Raw genomic sequence first — 21,320 nt, 5'->3', positions numbered from 1 at the left:
AACCTCCTGCTGAAAGTATTTCCTTATTCTGTGAAGGGGTGTAAATTACTAGTTTAATCAGGATATGATATTATATCAGTTCTTGAGACAATATGATATGTGCCGCTATCACAAAGTCAACCTCAATATATCATTTCAGGGGTCTGTGATCAATATGCAACAATATGATATGACTGTTTAACACAATTGGTAACAGAGGAAGCTGCCACTACTTTGTTTTCTGCCCTTGGCCCGTAAAGATAAAATCAGCTCATAAATAATTGTAAATAATTTGTTAAAGGTCCAGGGTGTAAAATTGAGGGGGATATATTGGCAAAAAATGGAATATAATATATTTAGTATGTTTTATTTATTGTATAATCACCTAAAAATAAGAATCATTGTGTTTTCGCTTACTTAGAATGAGCCGTTTATATCTACATAGGGAGCGGGTCCTTGCCACAGAGATCGCCATGTTGCACCACCATGTTTCTACAGTAGCCCAGAATGGACAAACCAAACACTGGCTCTAGAGTGGGCCATCTGCATTTTTGTGTCGGCCACTGTAGTAAGAAGCCTCTCCGCAATGAGCAGCATAGAAACAACATGTGGTACTGCTTTATTCAGTGTTTTTACTGCTTAACTCACCTGGAGTCTTATGTATAAACATTGCATACGCACAAAACAAGGCCTGCAAGAGGCGTACGACACTTCCCATGAGAAAGTAGTGATATATGAGCCTGACAGTAGAAACGGTCAAATATTTTTTCCATACATACATTTTTAGTATGGATCCCACGCACTGTTTTATATATGACACCCCATGTCTGTTTTGGAGAGGAAAAGACCTCTGCAGATAATTCGGCTCCTGGTAAAACCTCCTGAACAATGAACACTAAAGGAATTCTAACCAGGTGAAGTTTCAGATGCAGTCCTCACTGCTACATGCCACTGAATCCCCTTAAATCCTACACACTGCTCCTATAAGTGCAGTTAAGTTTACTGTAAACTGACTCCACCAACACACATAAAACAGCACACTGGATAAGTTTGCTTTCAGAGCTTTTAGCCAGAGAGCTCTTTATGGAAGAAATCTTTTTATTTTAACCCAAACCATGATCCTTTTCCTAAAACTTCAGAGCTATCTGGCTTAAAACCCTGAGGACAAACGTCTCCCAACAGCTATAAAACATGGACACAAGATCATTTGGCAAAAGTATAAAGTTTGGCTCAGTAATAACTGTCAAGGTTCAGAGACAAAACAGCTGGTTTTTGCTAATCACCCAATATTATCTAAGCAATTTTACATTGCATAATTAGCCTAGCAGCTAGCAAATTTTTCCTCTGTTGATACTGAGTTACAGTCATAGTGTCCAGCAGTTTTATCACCAGGACAGATGAACCTTACAGTGGGAAAACACTGAATTTGTTTGTGTTTAACAATAAAATAACCTCTCATAAAGTCATTGAATACTACTAAAAATATCAGCTGTCAGCCCCCACCAACCTCCTCCTGTTGAACTATATCATTTTTCCAGGGATCATTATTTGCAAAAATATTGTCCAAATATTGTTTCTGTTACAAAAACTGCACATTACCTTCTAATAACATAAATCAATTGATTTACAGCCATAAAAAGTCACTGCAGTATTTTCAAGAACAACAAAGTCGCAGTAATAGTTTTAATTGCAGCTGAAATACAGCCAGTAATGAATAATGCCCAGTTTAGTCGACAGATGATAAATTGTAATTTCCTCCCAACATATAATCAATATTTGGAAAATTTAACAGCTGTAATACTCATTAGATGTTACATGAGTTTTCCAGATATTATTTACCTGCCAGGGTCTCCTATTAAAGGAGGATTGGCAAGATATTCTTGAGCTGCACAACATTTCTTGCACTCTGTCAGCCATCTTGGTTTCCAGAGATTTGTGTTGCAGTTACAACACCTGGCCAGTGAGCGGCAGTATATGGCATGACACACTGGGGTCCACTGTAGTGACTTAAATGCAACTATAGCATCAAAATTCATGCATATACAAGGAAATGGCTTTTAACTAGCTGTCCTATACCTGAAAGGGTTAAATCACAGGAGTGTAAATACAGGTCAGAAACACGCAGTAACAGCTGCAGGAGGAAACTTAGAAAGTTCTCTTTTTTTTTTTTTACAGTCGACACATCAAAGTTTATCAACCATCACATTTCCTTTGGACAGAAAATCCTCTCAGTCATCAATGCACATTTGATATGAGACAATAAAAACAATAAGGACTTCATAACGCTGGCAGTTGTGCTGCCAGCGTTCACTCACCTGGTATTTATTTTGCAGGTTTCCAAAGCGGATTATCTGCTTTTGATTAGTTTGCCATAAATGAAAATAAAGACGCCAGGATTTGTCTTTTATTGTTTACAGGAGCTTTTGGAATCGATCGCAGCTACAGCTACAGTGCCAGCCTTGGAAAATATTACAACAAAGGTACTTTATCACTCTGTTTTCACATTTTTCCTCTCCTATTACCTGCTACTGAGAATTAGGATCACCAAAGCTACATCAGCAAGACGGTGCTACATTTAACTGTGGGTGCAAAGATTGTACAGACTGTCGACTGACCTTGATCCTGCTGCTGTGCCACATGTTTCTGACTCTCCACATGTGCTCTAACTTCTCTCTCTTTGCGTCCTGTGTGGTGACAGAGCTGAAGGACGCGGTGGCGGTGAGCAGCAGCTCTCTGAACAGCGAGAATCCCTACGCCACCATCAAGGACCTGCCCGGCCTGCCCTTCTGCCCCCCAGAGAGCAGTTACATGGAGATGAAGTCAGCCGTGCCCAGAGAGAGAGCCTACACTGAGATCAGCCCACCACCTTTCAACACGGCCACCTTACGCAGAGGTGAGCAACACCTTACACCTCCTTCAGCAACATATACTGATGAGTTTTCACAACCAAAAAAGGTAGTTCACATCCATGTTTTTCCCATTCTCTTCTCCAGTCTCCTGACCACTCAAGGTGCTTTACACTACACATCACACCCATTCACACGCTGGTGGCTGAGGCTACCACACAAGGCGTCACCTGCTACTCAGTAACCATTCACACACACTGATGTAACAGCTATCAGGAGCAACTTGGTGTTCAGTATCTTGCTAGTACTGGGTTGGACCCCTTTTTGCCTTCATAACTGCCTTAATTCTTGGTGGCATAGATTCAACAAGGTGCTGGAAACATTCTGTAGAGATTTTGGTCCATATTGACATGATAGCATCACACAGTTGCTGCAGATTTGTCGGCTGCACATCCATGATGTGAGTCTCCCGTTCCACCATATCCCAAAGGTGCTGTGTGACTGTGGAGGCCATTGGAGTACAGTGAACTCATTGTCATATTCAAGAAACCAGTTTGAGATGATTTGAGCTTTGTGACATGGTGTGTTATCCTGCTGGAAGTAGCCATCAGAAGATGAGTACACTGTGGTCATAAAGGGATGGACACGGTCAGCAACAATACTCAGGTAGGCTGTGGTGTTTAAACCATGCTCAGTTGGTACTAAGAAAATCTCCCCCACACCATTACACCACCAGCAGCAGCCTGAACCGTTGATACAAGGCAGGATGGATCCATGCTTTCATATTTACACCAAATTCTGACCCTACCATCTGAATGTGGCAGCAGAAATCCAGACTCATCAGACCAGGCAACATTTTTCCAATCTTCTATTGTCCAGTTTTGGTGAGCCTGTGTGAACTGTAGCCTCAGTTTCCTGTTGTTAGCTGACAGGAGTGGCACCTGGTGTGGTCTTCTGCTGCTGTAGCCCATCTGCTTCAAGGTTGGACAAGGTGTTGTTGGTTCAGAGATGGTCTTCTGCAGACCGTGGTTGTAACCAGTGGTAATTTGACTTCCTGTTGCCTTTCTATCATTGGCTGATTAGCTATTTGTATTAACAAGCAGTTGAACAGGTGTACCTAATAAAGTGGGCGGTGAGTGTACATTATATTAATAATCTCAATATGCAAACTAGTAACAAAAGGTTTTGAAATAAACATCCACAACAGGCAGGTATATCTTGCTAGAAATTCAGGGGCGGCTGTAGTAAAGATTTCTATTTTTTAATGTTTAAGTTGGTTTAAATTTGGTAAAATGTCAGCTGCAATAGTGCAGCTCTTTGAAACAGCAAAACATAAACACAAAATTATCCTTACTTCCTCCTTTAATCAAAATCAGACCCAGCACACGTGTCGACCTAAATCTTAGAAAGCTCAGACTTAAAATAATGTTCACCCCAAAATGAAAAACTCATTAAGTTTCTTTTAAAGTCGCGATCAGTCAAACATTAGAACAGGACCAGTGCTCTGACAGACGGGGTGGACAGGCATCCTGAAGGCAGCGCCTGGTGAATCTTTACAGGGAAGAGGAAGAGCAGCAGAGAGGATGCTCTTTTATTAGTCCTGCTTTTTACTGTGGACACCAGCGATACATCAGCGTGAAGTCAGACTAATAAATGATTATGGGAAACACGTGTTGGTGTAGGTTAGGAGAATCAAAGCATTTGATTAATGGCAATATTGGCTCAAGGTCAGCCTCTTTTCCTCAAGTGAAGTGGAGCATCACTGATTTGGAGCAATTCAGGGGAGGAAAATGGAGAGAAAATAGCACTCCCCTACATCAATAACAGTTATTTACACTCAGTCTATTGGAAGCAGAAGACTGTGGTTAATGATAGAAAAACATATATATTAAGACAGCTTTGCCCCTGTCATTTAATAAGGGGCCCAACATTTTGTGATAATAAACTCTAAAATCAGTGATTTGATGTTAAAAACTTGTTTTTTTGGATCATCATGTGTTCACTGAACCAGGGTCCTTTTGTATCTGATTGTTTAAGACTTTAAGATGGTGTTAGGACTTGGCAGAAAACATTACCTTCATCCATCCATCCATCCATCCATTTTCAACCACTTGTCCTGGGCTGGGTTGCAGGGACAGCAGGCCAAACAAAGCACCCCAGATGTCCCTCTCCCCAGCAACGCTTCCCAGCTCCTCCTGGGGGACAACAAGGCGTTCCCAGGCCAGATGAGATATGTAATCCCTTCAGTGTGTTTTGGGTCTGCCCCGGGGCCTCCTACCAGTGGGACGTGCCTGAAACCCCTCTTACAGGAGGTGCTCAGTAGGATCCTGATCAGATGCCCGAACAACCTCAACTGACCCCTTTCGATGTGAAGGAGCAGCAGCTCTACTCCGAGTTCCTCACCCTATCTCCAAGGCTGAGACCAGCCACGCCAGGAGCAAACTCATTGCGGCCACTTGTATCCGTGATCTCATTCTTTCAGTCACTACCCAGAGCTCATGACCATAGGTGAGGGTTGGAACGTGGATGGACCAGATCGAATCAAAAGCTCAGCTCCCTCTTCACCATGATGGTCCGGCACAGTGCCTGCATCACTGCAGACACTGCACCAAACTGCCGATCCATCTCACGCTCCATTCTACTCTCACTCATCAACAAAACCCTGAGATACTTAAACTCCCTTGCTTCAGGCAGTAACTCTCCCCCAACCCAGAGGGGGCAGTCCACTGGTTTCCAGCAGAGAGCCAAGGCCTCAGATTTGGAGGTTACTGACTCTCATCCCGACAGCTTCACACTCGGCAGGAAACCACCCCAGTGCCTGCTCCCCTCCGGCTGCACCTTGGGTTCAAGTCCCCATGTAGATCAAATATGGAGTGTGGACTGGTGGCTGGAGAGGTGCCAGTTTGTCTCCTGGGCATTGCAGAGGTGCCCTCAAGCAAGACCGAACTCCCAACTGCCCGGCGCGCCTGTCCATGGGCAACCCCCTCACCCTGACATCTCCCCATTCAATGCATGTTTAAGTCCTGTTTGTGCATGTGTAAACTAAATTTCTCCCAGGGTATTAATGTCTTCTTCTTCTTCTTCTTTTTCTCAACAATTATACATTTTAAAAATATTAAAACTGTGTTTTATATATTGTCATTTATTATCTGTTGATGAGGAGGAGTTATTGGCAAAAACATAAATAAACACTTGAGTCTGCTTGCATCTACGTTACAGTGTGTCATAGTAAGTGTTTATATATTGAGAGGTTTAGATTAAGTGTTACTAGTCATTCATGCTCTCATTGCTTCCAAATCCAAGTTTCTATACATACAGTATGTAAGGATGAATACATTTACATCTCATCAGTCTTACATATCGGTTAATTCTTGATTTTATGTAAAGGTGCTTTGTGTGAGGATTTGCTTTAAAATGCAGATTAACAAAGGTTAAATCATCAACACTCTGTGCATTAAAACAGGTACAGTCACACAGTAAATCCCTCTAAACTAAACCCTTTGTTGTAGAGCTTTAGTCAGGACTGATTTAGACAACTATAATCTTAAAACCCACCAGTCGAGTCTGGGTCACGATCGAATTAGAAGCATGAAAATAAGATTTTTCAGCGAGTGCTCTGTACCACCCTGCAACTAACCAGTTCAAAGCAGTCTCAGTACTATAACCAGACAGTGCACAGGTGTGATCTATTTGCAGCACCAGGAAGAAAAATAACCAAAACCAGTTGCTGAAACATGAAAATTTGATAAAATCAAAAACAGTTTGCTCTAAAGGAAAAGATGAAGAGAGGAAACGCAGTGGAATAAGAGTTGGATATTTGCCTGTAACTGTATAAAAGAGCTTCTGTTTGTCTTCACAGAGCGTCAGAGTTCCCTCGGTCACGCTCCACATGAGGACCCCCAGAGCCACTACGACCTCCCCGTGAACAGCCACATCCCGGGACACTATGACCTGCCACCTGTCCGCCGCCCCCCCTCCCCCAGGAGAACACCTCAGTGACAGTCACAGCAGCAGAGCAAGTTTCCCTCCTCCTCACTTTGGGGATGATTTCAGCCACGCTCCCAAAAAAGGAGTAAACTTTTACACTCTTGTCTGACAATCAGAGCTGCAGACCACCCACAGACCAGCGCCTGAACGTCTGACCCACTGAGGAACAATTGTTTACTGTGTCTGCCCCCCTGTCAGCTCAACACTGCCCCTCTGTGGGCTAAAGTGGTACTTGCTTCACCATGACAGACTTGTCATCCAGACCGGGGAGCCAGCAGGCTGCGGTGAGGAAGGCTGGACTGTGGCGACGCCAGCGGGGCTTCAGCTGCATTCACCTCCCATGGGAAAAATACGCCACAAGACTTCATGCTTAAAAGCAAAAACTTGGGAATGTTTATGTGTTTGAACTCATCTAAACTTGCTGTAATTTCGCCTGCTACTGACGAGCTGGTGTGCATGTTTCAAAGGCCCTTTTTATTAGATTTCAAATCTGCATCATCAAAAATGACAAATTAAGACGTAGTTTAAGTTTTATTTTTGCTTTTTTGGTTAAATTTAGACATATTATATTCCAAAAATGTAAACTTTTTTATAGGCAGCTTTTGTATGAACTCGTCATAGCTGGACTTCTTTTGATTAGCTCATCAAAAGGGCAGAAACAAAGGTCGAGAGACCTTTTTAAACATGTCTTACAACGCATATGAGTTTGTTTTGGACAGCAAAAAATCATCTCACCAAAGTGCCTGAGATTTTTTTTTTACCAAGATGCACAATATTTTTTATGACTCATATCACTGTCTTCTCCTAATGTGGCATTTAGAGACACGATGATGCACGTGTCCCCCGTTTGTTTAAACAAATGTGGTTTACTTATTGCTGCTGTCAGATGGAAACTTTGTAAATATAGAAATGAATATATTGTTAGCTTTACAGAAATGTAGAACAACAGCCCTGTTTGAGGATGTTTTAAAGGGTTTGTGACCAAAGATTACACATTTATCACTAACAGATAGCAGAAACTCTGCTTAAGCACAATCATTGTTCATGCAGGACAAAAATTCCCATGACCTTCATCAAATGGGGAATTTAAAGCCAAATCAAAGCAGTATTATGAATGTTAACGCAGTGACCTACAGTAACTTTTGTCTGTGTGGTATTTAAAGGGCCGGTTCACCCAAAATACCAAAAGTTTAGCTTTACAGAGTACTCCAACTCATCCCAGGGGCGGAGCAGGGGGGTGGCTGATGGGGGTCCAGCCCTGAATGTTCAAGGTTTTTAAAATACCTTCAACTTTGTTTCATTTCCCCTCAGTCTCTCGACTGCATCAGCAAATCAGGGGAGCAAAACCTCTATTATAGGTGAAATATCACCATTTAGAGAGAGCGTGAAGTTGACCTCATGCTGTGTTGTTATTTTTTTGGGAATGGGGGAGCCATCTTGTGAGGATCACACTCTGTTACCTGTGCCTGCTATGGGGGCAAAGCAACGGTTTTCAGACAATTAATCACGATAACGACATACAGCTATATAAATTGGCAGCTCAAGGCTGGATTACAGGCCCTGTAATGATGTTTCAGGTTTGTGAATCTGCAGCTGTAACACTTGGGCTAGTAAGGTTAGCAGTGAGTTGGTGAGGTGACCAAGGAGGTTTGAAAGAGGAGAAGTCATGGCGTCATATAGCGTCATATCATTGGGGTGCAACACATGCGTAGTAAAATCTGATCTGCACTTCCTGAAAGGCTCAATAGAGGATGGGGGATGACTGATTTGTTTCAAAAACATGTTTTCTATATGAAAAGGCTCTTTTGTATATCGGCTGCCAATTATTCGAGTGTACCCAAAAAGTTCTGTCAGGTCCAGTGCACCCAAGGTGGCCAAACATAGCGAACCCTAAAAGCACCTCAAGTGGACATCATCCCTTTATTCATAACGCCATCTGCTGTGACCCTCTTACATCGCAGCTCCAGTTACATTGTGCTTATGTCATACCCCGTAACTACCATTGGGTCAAAGAGCATGTCCCAGCTTCGGAGGTGACTAGCCTAATATGGCATCATGTTCTCATCCTGACACGTCAAATACCAGTTGTTAGTGGACCTACATGTCAAAATATGACACACTGGGTACCCTCCCGCATCAGTTTTGGAAGTTCGGGTATGGCGTGTCAAATTACGCTCATTACACGCTTTGTGTCTTTTCAAAATACACTCACAACGTGGTGTCACCTCACAGCAAGAGGGTTCCTGGTTTGAACCCCAGGGTGGGCAAGCCCTATGTGTGGAGTTTCACACAGTCCCACAGTCCAAAGACACGCAGGTTAACTGGTGACTCTAAATTGTCCGTAGGTGTGAATGTGAGTGTGAATGGTTGTCTGTCTCTATGTGTCAGCCCTGTGATGGTCTGGTGACCTGTCCAGGGTATACCCTGCCTCTCACCCAATGTCAGCTGGGATAGGCTCCAGCACCCCCACGACCCCCAACAGAATAAGTGGTTACGGAAAATGAATGAATGAATGAACTTACAATGTAGGTAAAACAAGTCGGTGAAGATTCTCAGAGTCATCCAGGTCATGGTAATCGGAAGTGCTGTATCGTAGGCAACTGGACTTGCTTGCGTTTCTTGAAGACGTTTTGCCTCTCATCCAAGAGGCTTTTTTCAGTTCTGATGGACTGGTGCGAAGGTGCAGGCTATAAACCCTGTGTGGGTGGGAACCCTTGCAGAGTCGTAGGGGTCATGTGAGCTCTTAGTTTCAGAGTCGTTAAGGTCACAATGTGTCGTTGACCCACCTGGCCACCATGTGAGTTGTTAGGGTCAGGTGGGACCAGGGGTGAATGGGTGTGAAGTCATCTGGGGAGGGATCCTAAGACTGCAAGGCCCAATCCCAATACACCCCTTAACCCTACCACTTGTCCCTACCCCTCCGTTTTGCACGTTCATGCATAGGGGTAGGGATGTCCCAATTCTCATTGAGGCAGAGGGGAAGGGCGGAGTGCTAGGGCTATATGGCCCCCAAACGGAGTTTTTTCAGAGGCACACTTCAAAGCGAGTGCTACGAGAAATCTCCCAGAATGCCTTGTGAATCACCGGCAAGATGGCAGGGAAGGCTTCAGAGGCAATGAAAGAAAACCATAAACGTAAGTATTTTCTTCGTAACTAAAGATTTAAAGACTATGATAACCATCATTTCAATGTATTATATACATTTGTTCTAACAAACGTAACAAAAAAAATCGCTTGTTGTGAGGTTTCCCCGGCAACATACTCGTCGCGTTTTATTATGACATCACTGACAACTAATGATGACGTTTCCGGGTATGAAGGGTTGTCCCATTTCATAGGGGAATATTTCAACCCTTACCCCTTGTAACTTTGTTGCAAGGGGCAAGGGGCACTCGAAAAAGAGGGGTAGGGGCGAAAATGAGAAATGGGATTGGGCCCAAAGGTAGGTAAAACAACTTTTAAGTTTATTCCTTGAGTTTAGGTGACAAAAGTCCGTGGTTAGGTTTAATAAATAAAATCATGGTTTGGCTTTGTGACACATGTCACTTGCTACGCATACTAGAACACTAAGTTGATAGCAAAATAGTTCCAGACTTCTGGTGTCACACGTGAAACAGCAGGCTCCAGGGTGAAAGCCCAGAGTTAGTTTGACCAATCCACTCTGCTGCGCCAGAAATGGCTGCTACCTGTTGCATATCATACCAACACGATGGGTGCCTCTGTGTGTCGGTGTCTGCCACCAAGTCGTTTGATAGTGCAGCAGTATCTGACATGTTGGGAGTGGTAATGGCCTGAATATGGACGGCTGGCTAGCTAGCTAGCTTTTGTTAGCTGGGTTAGCTCGCTGGCTAGTTTGACCGAAAACCTTCCTGTGTTGACTTTATGTACAATTCCGAGTACTGAAGGGCACATTTACTTGTACTTTGTATTGTTGGGGATCCTTGATTTGCAGTTCATTCTGTGAACTCCAGCACATTGTCACAATGGGAGGCTTCAACATTAGTAATGCTGTTTTCACTAATTACGTTATGAATTTTCATCCTGTTACTTCAAAATAGTGACATCAGACAAATGAGAGAAAACAAAGGAGAGAAAATTAGTCATCCCTATAATATGTTGTGTTGTGGTTTCAGAATGATGAAGATGACGTTTGAGAACAATTAGATGCAAAACAGGATGTGGGCTCTACGGGGTGATTTTTCATCTGCAACTGTCATGTTTTTCCAAATGATGTACAGATTTTTAGGCATTCTATTAACTCAAACAGCTTCAAAAGTGGAGCATATAGCTGCCGTAAATGTGGAAAAATAAATAAATAAATCAAGCCCCCGGGCCCCCTTTGATTTGGGCTGAGCCTTGAATGTTTATGTCTGGCTCCGCCCCTGCTGATGTTTTGTGTTGCCTCTAAATGATTTTAGAAGTGTCATCATGTGTTTTGTTTTGTATCGAATTAACTGTTTTGTCAACTTTACCATAGAAACTCTGTGTACCACAAAGAATGTACAACATGCTTTACATGCTATAGTTTTGGGTAGAGCTTCAGCTTCTTTTTTTGTTGTTTACGTATGAACATATATTTCTGAATGTAACCATGGGAACATGTGTATATAATGTAAATAAAAATGACTGCACTTTTCGTCACTGGTTTTGAATGAGAATGTTCTACATCAAGGAAACAAGTACAACAGTCAGTCACTGGAGAGAATTTTACTCAGCATTATTTTAGAAAAGAAAAAAAAAAACATTCATTACATCGACTGAATGGCTTTTCCATAACGTTAACAGCATCATTATGATCGACACAAATCCTACTTCAAGCAAATTACAACTTTGGCATTAAAGGCTCACAACAACAAATCCCTTTCAGTAACATTTAAATCCTCAAGTCCTTCAGAAGATTCCTGAGGCCTCAATCAGGACTTTAACAGGGAGGGTTCAGGAATTTTTACAAAGGCCCCTCAAGACATTTGTCACATAAAGCACATCTGGGGTTTGAATCTGATGTTGTTAGTGTCTTGATTCTTCATCAACTTGAACTAACATTGCATATAAATGTTAAAGAACAGCCGTTTGTTGAGAAAACACAAGCCTCTGAAAAACCCCCGAACACACCCTCTAAAGCATCTGTTCTGAGCGGGATGGTTCAATTAATAGTTGCATATATTTCACAATTACATGCAGTAATCATGTCTCATATGAGATAAATACTGTGCCTTTGCTTATTAGAAATGAGTGTCATCTTTGGAGCTGGTCATTTTATTAATCAACGATTGTCATGGACTTTTTAAGGCACTTTGGGGATCATGGTGTCAAAATCCGACATGTAGTAAAGGCAAAAAAAAAATAATCTAATGTGGCAGAAATACCATCTATGAAGTACAATACAGAGAAAAATATCAAAAACAGCTATCAAGTATTTCCCGTAAATGCTTTGATATGCTTTCCACTGGAGTATAAATGACTTAAGCTGCCAGACTACAGTACAAATCTACCTGCTGTGCATATTTGGAGAGGCCCTCGATAAAAGCAGTGCATGAAGCCAAAGTCACAAAGTATAGAACCCCCCCGCCCCCCAACAATCCTGCTCAGATCCCAAAATCATGCCTGGGGATTTGCAAAGCCAGTAAGCTTAAGCGGAAAGGAAGAAAAAAAAAAAGCCCTTATGACCAGTTTTTTAGGAGCAACACAAACCAGAGGATAGCTGACAGTCACAAGACTGTGATCGGAGGCATGTGCCCAGAGAACAGTGATTGTTACTCTCCGTCCTCTGAAGGCAGTCTTTTTTTTTTCTTGTTTTTTATAATCTGTAAAAAAGCTTGTTAAAATGTTCCCAAAAACTACTGCTGCAGCTCACTATCAGAATAATCTTAATGTGGTTGAGTAAGCTGAGAAATCCTACAAATATATACTGTATCTATGGCACCAGTAAAGACTCAAAATATAGTACCTGTTCCTGATATCTCCCCCACGTAGAAAACATTTTCCTATCATCATGACAAAACATCTTTGGAGTTACTCAATAAGGCAACACATTTAAATCAAACTGAGATACACATTTATGTCTGGGTATATTATCCAGCAGACAGTAATTCCTTATTTCCACACACTTTCAAGAACCAAATACATCCCTCTGGGGTCGAGCTGTGAATTGCAGAAAAAAATATATTCATCTCAGATAATTATTTTTCTCTCTGTGTGCACCATTGCAGCTCAACCATGCGATCTAAATCCACATAGAAAAAACACTACGACTAAGGCTAAAGGTGAAACACAACCTGCTGAACGCCCTGAGCTTAAAGTACTTTGGCTTTCTTTGGAGACTTTTCCAACATAGTTTATCAAACAAAAAAATTATTTAAATGTATTTTCATATAAAGATACAACAATACTATCCCAAAATGAGGAAAATAAATTTCAAATGTAAACATCACCTTCCATAAACATTTGATCAATTCAGTGGGCGACAAACGTTATCAACAAACCCCACAGGATTCATTTTCCTGTCGACTGTAGAGACCTTCTCCTGACAGGGTTCACTAGCTGTGCGTGTTGAGTGTTGACAGCCTGGCCATTAAATGTGAAACCCCGCCTCGGATCCAAGCACAAGCACTGGTCAATGGAGCTGTGTGTGTGCGTGTGTGTGTCTGTGCGTGTGTGTGAGAGAGAGACTGTGCAAGAAGAGCAGAACAAGCATTAGCACGGCACACATGCAATAACATACCTTGAATACACAAACTCAAAAAGCTAAATATGAAAATCCTGTGCCCTCCGCCCAAAAAACCTCAAAGCAACTCTAACCTGCAGATTAATCTGAATACAAAAAAATAAGACCATATAAAAAAAAATAAAGACAAACAACCCAATGGTAGGACATTATTATTCTCCTATATGGGCTACAGGAGGTGGTGGTGGGTTCAGGTGAGGTGCTGTCTGGTTTTTACATGACGGAGCAGTTCTCCGGCTTGGCACGACCCTGAAGGAGGAAAGTGACACAGTGCAGTGTTAAACATGGAAGCACATTGACAAATAAACTGCATTAATGATGAGACGACTTTTCTTAAAGGGACAGTTTGATTTTTTTAAGTGAGGTTGTATGAGGTACCATAGTCAGTGTTTTATCCACAGTAGATGGCTGTCAACACACCCTGAAGCAGGCAGGAGGACCACCGCAGTAGCTAAGAACCATAGGTGAGGGTTGGGACGTAGATGGACCAGTAAAGTGAAAGCGTCGCCTTCTGGCTCAGCTCCCTCTTCACCACAACGGACCGGCACAGTGCCTGCATCACTGCTGAAGCTGCACCAACCCGCAGATCCATCTCACACTCCATTCTACCCTCACTCGTGAACAAGACCCCGAGATACTTGAACTCCCTCAGTCACAGTGTAACAGTAAAATAATATCACTTTATCGTTTTATTTCATCCGAAATTTGTGTGAAATTTTGTCTTAATTAGTGTATGATAAACATGTTCTGTGAGGTCACGGCGACCTTTGACCACCAAATCTGACTCAGTTTATACTTGAGTCCAAGTAAACAAGCAAACATTTATGCCAAACTTGAGGGAATTCCCTGAGATTTTTTTTTTTTATGCGAGTAAGACCAATGAGGTCACAGTGACCTTGACCTTTCAACACCAAAACCTAATTAGTTCATCACCAGCGCGGAGGCATAAAAACAAATATCAGTCTAAGTGGATGTTATATTAAGAATATTTCACCTCTTCAGCTGCCGTCAGACAGCTCTGTCCTTTTGGCACTACATTTTCTCCAACATAAAACTTCTGTGTATTCACATGTATAAAAGCAGCTGTTAAAAAGTTAGGATTTTTTTACTGACTATCATGTTGTGCACACCCATTTCCTAATATAGAGGCAAACTCTAATTCAAACTATTGGAAAGAATATTCATGTAAGGTGTTAATTCGATAATTTAAGACACCACAAATTCAAAGTAAGTATAAAGAAACACAACCTCAAGATGTTGGAGAGAATGTAGTGACCAGACAGCAAACCACAGTCACATATTCTGGTCTTGTTAAGTGATAAGAGGCTTCTGGGAAAAATCTTTTGGAGAACTGTCCAATATTTTTGACATTTCTTTAAATAAAAACCAACTAGTTCTGTTTTTCGTTCTCTACACATGTTAAATAATCCTCAAAAATGCAAGTAAAAACTAGAACTACAAGCAGTTATGAACGGGGTCCAAGCCTCCCAGCGCAACTCAGCCTCCACGCCCCATGGAGCCCACAAAAGTTGGCCCCGAAGGACGACGGGCTCGGGGCGAGCGTCAGGACACAGGCCAACGTCTGAGCTGCAGTATTCACTGTAATGGGAAGTGCACTGGAAGTACGAAAGCCTGAATGCATTTGTTGCAATAAGTCACGTCCACTTTGACCAACCATTACCATATTTGCGGCTGGCCTCAGGGCTGTCCTCTCACCAATTTTCGTACAAATCCGATCAACTTTTATGAAACGTGATATTTCTGGGTTTACAGTGTCCACTAGTGGCCAATTTGGGCCAAATTTGGCACCGAGCCTCTGAACAACCTCTGGAACAAGTGTATAAAGTGTCATGTTGATATAATGTAGTCTGACAAAAATATGCAACAGTATGTGTCTTTTAGCTAATTTTTTTTGTCGTCAATAATTCGCACATTTTTTGACCGGGCAAAATTCTTTTGATAACTCTAAATCAAGTCCATCTTGTGAGTTGAGGCGCCAAGTTTCATGCAGTTCGGTCAAAATCTCTAGGAGGAGTTCGAAAAAGTAGATTTTTCAGTTTTTGCTATTTTTGGCGGGAAAAAAGTTAGGCAGAAGTGGGTGGGGCCATGCACACGTGATGCAGCTCCATTCAGGGAATCCATGGATATAAGGCTTTTGAATGTGCGACATACAGTGTGGGAGTTACATGCAAAAACGTGTTGGCCTTGATTGTAGCGCCCCCTGCAGGTGCACATATACATTTTTGCATCTGAGGTCCCTGCAGGGGTCTGGACCAACCCTCCAAATTGCACTGCCCTCCCTTCCACAGTCTGCAGCACCCAGCACCGCTGGTCCTGCGGGATGCGTCTACTTGCATACATGTTCCCCAGGCCCCGCGGGCTTGGACCCCTAAATATAACGAGGCAAACTCTACCTAATTAATGTAATTTAAAGTCACAGGGAACCTACTTGTCAACATTCGTGTGAGGGAATTATAAGAGCGTGACACATCACATTATCTCACATTTTTTAACGTTTAGATGGATGTGTTGTTGGTGCTTTGATGTAATTTTAATAAGTTTAACATGAATTTTTGAGTCTTTTTTTTTTTTTCCAAATGTTTCATGTGTGATAGTTGGTTGTCAACTGTTATTTGATATTAGTAAATAAAAACAAACATTTATGTCATGATAAGAGCGATAACCCAACGTTATAGAGACTCAACGAACTGACAGAGAGAGATGTTCAGAAATAAGTGAGCTCTACGGTCCAGAAAATGTTGCGCCAATGGAAAGAGCTGAGTGACGGCAAGGTGAAGTGGTGAAAATATTCTCAATATAGCATCCACTTAGGTAGGCCTTTTTTAAGTGGCTAGAATATGTTTAGCTGCTGACCCCCATCCACAGCAGTGCATTGCTGAGCTTCTGTGTCGGTACTTTGCCTGCTTCTCCAAACTGGGGTTGTGCTGACCGCCTTCTACTGAAGGTAATACATTGACTATGAATACGTACCTCATACAACCCAACTTCAAGAAGTCAAGAAACATCCTGTTAAGCCAAGCTTATGAGTAAAATCTGATGTTTAATTAAATTTCTTCTTAAATATTACTGTTCATGAAGCCTTTTTTACACATACAGTACAGGCCAAAAGTTTGGACACACCTTCTCATTCAATGCGTTTTCTTTATTTTCATGACTATTTACATTGTAGATTCTCACTGAAGGCAAAAAGGGGTTTTTTTGGGGAGTTTTTCCTTATCCGCTGTGAGGGTCATAAGGACAGAGGGATGTCGTATGCTGTAAAGCCCTGTGAGGCAAATTGTGATTTGTGATATTGGGCTTTATAAATAAAATTGATTGAATTGATTGATCAAAACTATGAATGAACACATGTGGAGTTATGTACTTAACAAAAAAAGGTGAAATAACTGAAAACATGTTTTATATTCTAGTTTCTTCAAAATAGCCACCCTTTGCTCTGATTACTGCTTTGCACACTCTTGGCATTCTCTCCATGAGCTTCAAGAGGTAGTCACCTGAAATGGTTTCCACTTCACAGGTGTGCCTTATCAGGGTTAATTAGTGGAATTTCTTGCTTTATCAATGGGGTTGGGACCATCAGTTGTGTTGTGCAGAAGTCAGGTTAATACACAGCCGACAGCCCTGTTGGACAACTGTTAAAATTCATATTAAGGCAAGAACCAATCAGCTAACTAAAGAAAAACGAGTGGCCATCATTACTTTAAGAAATGAAGGTCAGTCAGTCCGGAAAATTGCAAAAACTTTAAATGTGTCCCCAAGTGGAGTCGCAAAAACCATCAAGCGCTACAACGAAACTGGCACACATGAGGACCGACCCAGGAAAGGAAGACCAAGAGTCACCTCTGCTTCTGAGGATAAGTTCATCCGAGTCACCAGCCTCAGAAATCGCAAGTTAACAGCAGCTCAGATCAGAGAGCAGATGAATGCCACACAGAGTTCTAGCAGCAGACCCATCTCTAGAACAACTGTTAAGAGGAGACTGCGCGAATCAGGCCTTCATGGTCAAATAGCTGCTAGGAAACCACTGCTAAGGAGAGGCAACAAGCAGAAGAGATTTGTTTGGGCCAAAAAAACACAAGGAATGGACATTAGACCAGTGGAAATCTGTGCTTTGGTCTGATGAGTCCAAATTTGAGATCTTTGGTTCCAACCGCCGTGTCTTTGTGAGATGCAGAAAAGGTGAACGGATGGATTCCACATGCCTGGTTCCCACTGTGAAGCATGGAGGAGGAGGTGTGATGGTGTGGGGGAGTTTTGCTGGTGACACTGTTGGGGATTTATTCAAAATTGAAGGCACACTGAACCAGCATAGCTACCACAGCATCCTGCAGCGACATGCCATCCCATCCGGTTTGCGTTTAGTTGGATCATTTATTTTTCAACAGGACAATGACCCCAAACACACCTCCAGGCTGTGTAAGGGCTATTTGACCAAGAAGGAGAGTGATGGAGTGCTGCGGCAGATGACCTGGCCTCCACAGTCACCGGACCTGAACCCAATGGAGATGGTTTGGGGTGAGCTGGACCGCAGAGTGAAGGCAAAGGGGCCAACAAGTGCTAAACACCTCTGGGAACTCCTTCAAGACTGTTGGAAAACCATTTCAGGTGACTACCTCTTGAAGCTCATGGAGAGAATGCCAAGAGTGTGCAAAGCAGTAATCAGAGCAAAGGGTGGCTATTTTGAAGAAACTAGAATCTAAAACATGTTTTCAGTTATTTCACCTTTTTTTGTTAAGTACATAACTCCACATGTGTTCATTCATAGTTTTGATGCCTTCAGTGAGAATCTACAATGTAAATAGTCATGAAAATAAAGAAAACACATTGAATGAGAAGGTGTGTCCAAACTTTTGGCCTGTACTGTATATGTGACTGTTTGGTTTCTCTGTTTGAACTGAACAGTACTATGAATAAAGAAGTTAATTAAAGAATAGTTTGCAAAAAAAAGATGCCTTCTTTTACAGATTCATAATTTTTAAATACTATTATAATGATCTCCTGAGAAGTTTCCCAAAAATAATGATGCAATTTGGTACCAATTACACAGAAAAAAAACAAACAGTGTTCATTTGGCACCCTTCCAATGAATTATTTCTAATTAATTGCTGGTGTAGCCGACACAGTGCACAGCAGGTTGGCTGAACATGCAAAAATTAAAAAAATGTCGATGGAAAATAAAGTTTCCGGTGATGAATGATTAAAAACCGCTGCTAATTGCTTGTGTTTTGAATAAAGGAGGAAATTCTTATTTTACCAGAATTAATACAAAATTCCACAGTTCTTCTTTCCAGGAGATTTCATAGAGAAATGATTGGAAATTACAGACATGTGAAATGAGGTGTGGCCAGCTTTTGGTTTGACTGATCAGAGGTCTGTAATTTCAGACAGATTACTGTTTCATATCACAGAGAATCAAGCTGTCTTACAGACATCCTTTTGCTGTGTTTGTCCTCCCAGTGTTAAAAACTAAAAGATAGACAGAGGACAGGAAACCATCCTGCTGTCTGCACCTGCATTACAACAATGCAATATGATCTTCTGAGTAACACTGAATGCCTCCAAACAGAAAGAAAAGCACCTCTGACTCAAGTGTCTTATAACTCTAAACTGTAAAGTTTCTCTGCAAGCGTTCGCACCACAAAGACAGACGAAGGATCAGCATTTGTGGATTAGATGGTCACCCAAGATTTTTTTGTTGATTTGTATTTCTTCTTTTATTTTCTGGGCTTTTAGCCTTTTTAATGACAGTTTGAGGCGGGAAGGAAAGAGAGAAGAGGGGGGACGACGTGCAGCAAAGGGCCACAAGCTTGAACTGAATCCATGGCTGCTGTGGCAAGGAAACTACCATACATGGGGTACCCGGTCTTTACTGGGCGACCGCTAGCTCACCAGGTAGACCCACATAGGCGGAGTCCTTTGCAGTGGCCTGGCTTTGATTCCAACCTTCCCATTTTCCTGTCACTCCCTAACTGCAGTATAATAAAGAGTTAATCAGTGTTATCTATTTTGAATAAAATTATAAATATATACATCTTTAAGTGACTCTTTGCCCCATCCTTGAAGAGCACCTGATTCTTTTTTTACAACTAACTACACAGAGCCGTTACCATGTGCAGCACTCACTATTTTGCCTTCATAATACAATGCTGTTCTGCTCTGTGCCGTGTAGTTCCTGTTCCAGTCTGTACCGTACCTGTCTGGGCTCATTGGTCCCCATGAAAAAGGAATGTCCCACGAGGCCTTCAAGACCTCCGCTGCCACAAGAACCTCCGCGTTCTGACGGCTGCCCGCAGGAGTCGCAGATCACCGTGCGACTCCGCAGGTTGTACTCGTTGTCTACACCGCTCGTGCTGTGCGCTCCCTGTGAACAACACACAACAGGGTGAGTTACTCACACTGCTGCTCAACTGGGAGATGCTGCAGGAGTCGCCTTACAGGAATACTTCACCTGCAAAATAAGCTTTTGTTTATCAGTTACTCTGTCACCTTGGATTTGTGGAGAAAGCTGTAATTCTCGCATTCCTCTACAGTGAACAGGGCACACTACTTGCAGGTGCAAGTGTTTTATATTGTAGCGTTTTTGTGAAAATGCATGTGTTTGGAAAGTACTGAGCATACGACTAGATAAATGAGATTTGGATTACACTGTATGAGGTGTCTGAGAGTTTCTAAACAGATGTTCTGCTGTTGTTTAACGCAGTCCTCAGTGACTTCAATTCATCAAGAATGTTTGCCTTTTTGGATTCTCCGTTCACCATGGAGGCATGAGAGAAAAGGAAAGTCTTCCTGACAAATTCAAGGTAACACGCAGTGAGCAACTGATATACAAACTTCATCTTGCAGGTGAAATGCTCCTTTAACAGAGGAGGTACTTACCATGTCGTCATCATCATCATCAGTGAACAGGGTGCGTGTCACCTTCCTCATGGCCATCTCCTGATAGGGAACAAAATAACAACGTGATGAAGTAACTGAGCATGTCTTATATTCCTGTTACTTTGATACTGCAAACAAACACAGGTGAGGTCAGACCTCTCCGTTGGCGCTGATGAGGGAGGTCTGCAGGAGGTCGCCGGTGCCCCACGAGTTCTGGCTCTTCCACACCAGGTCACTAGGGGGGTTGTGGGTTGCACCGCCAGATGCAGCCCAGATCTGTGAAGGTCAGAGTTAGGAAGAGGTCTTGAACTTAACTCATAATTCATAACCTGACATATAGGATTCAAGATTTATAAAAAAGGCGTCCTGTGTGTATCCTTGAGGCTGATGAACATCTTTACTTCCACATACAACATATACAAAATAATATCCATGTTTTCTTGCTTGCAGTCTTCTTCCCTGCATTTAACCACACTGATACTTTTCTTGGCACATTACCGCCGCCTATTGATCAATGTAAAAGCTGGACACATTGGCAGGAATGTGTATTACGTCACCTGCTTGCACACTATACATACAAAATGGGGACCCACTCGGAGCACTAATCATGGTCACAAAAAAGAGTACCTTTCTGTGCAGGGAAACAACAGTTATATTGACCATGGAAAGATCAACACAGCGACACATTTAGAAAACTTGGTGTAACTTACGGTGACAGTTCCTCCGGCCTTCAGATTGAACTTGTGGGGGAACTTGTAGACGATAGGTGTGGCACTACCTACTTGTCTCTTCACCTGCCAGTTGCCCAGAGATTGATCCTGCATGAGAGAAATGGGAAGAGAAAAGAGGATGGGACAGAAAATGTAAAAATCAAAACCAAAATGGAT

General features: G+C 42.2%; 2 protein-coding genes across 7 annotated transcripts in view; one reads left to right on the top strand and one right to left on the bottom strand.

Moving 5' to 3' along the window:
• The window catches only part of pear1 (platelet endothelial aggregation receptor 1), a 90,330-nt gene extending 79,933 nt beyond the window's left edge, over positions 1 to 10,397 (top strand). For both annotated transcript variants that reach the window (XM_049582832.1, XM_049582831.1), the window contains 3 exons: positions 2,397 to 2,459; positions 2,678 to 2,872; positions 6,685 to 10,397. In XM_049582832.1, coding sequence (XP_049438789.1) covers positions 2,397 to 2,459; positions 2,678 to 2,872; positions 6,685 to 6,824 — 398 coding nt within the window. In that variant the 3' untranslated portion in view covers positions 6,825 to 10,397. The remainder of the gene's footprint in view (positions 1 to 2,396; positions 2,460 to 2,677; positions 2,873 to 6,684) is intronic.
• Positions 10,398 to 12,146: 1,749 nt separating this feature from the next.
• Positions 12,147 to 21,320, bottom strand: part of LOC125892690 (lamin-A-like) — a 64,186-nt gene continuing 55,012 nt past the window's right edge. For all 5 annotated transcript variants that reach the window (XM_049582838.1, XM_049582839.1, XM_049582835.1 and 2 more), the window contains 5 exons: positions 21,144 to 21,251; positions 20,590 to 20,709; positions 20,434 to 20,493; positions 19,751 to 19,918; positions 12,147 to 13,785 (listed from right to left, as the gene is read on the bottom strand). In XM_049582838.1, coding sequence (XP_049438795.1) covers positions 13,750 to 13,785; positions 19,751 to 19,918; positions 20,434 to 20,493; positions 20,590 to 20,709; positions 21,144 to 21,251 — 492 coding nt within the window. In that variant the 3' untranslated portion in view covers positions 12,147 to 13,749. The remainder of the gene's footprint in view (positions 13,786 to 19,750; positions 19,919 to 20,433; positions 20,494 to 20,589; positions 20,710 to 21,143; positions 21,252 to 21,320) is intronic.

Source organism: Epinephelus fuscoguttatus, linkage group LG8 (genome assembly GCF_011397635.1).
Source record: "Epinephelus fuscoguttatus linkage group LG8, E.fuscoguttatus.final_Chr_v1".
Classification (NCBI taxonomy): Eukaryota; Metazoa; Chordata; class Actinopteri; order Perciformes; family Serranidae; genus Epinephelus; species Epinephelus fuscoguttatus.
The sequence above is the reverse complement of the archived record's forward strand: the minus strand, read 5'-3'. Positions and strand labels throughout refer to the sequence as shown.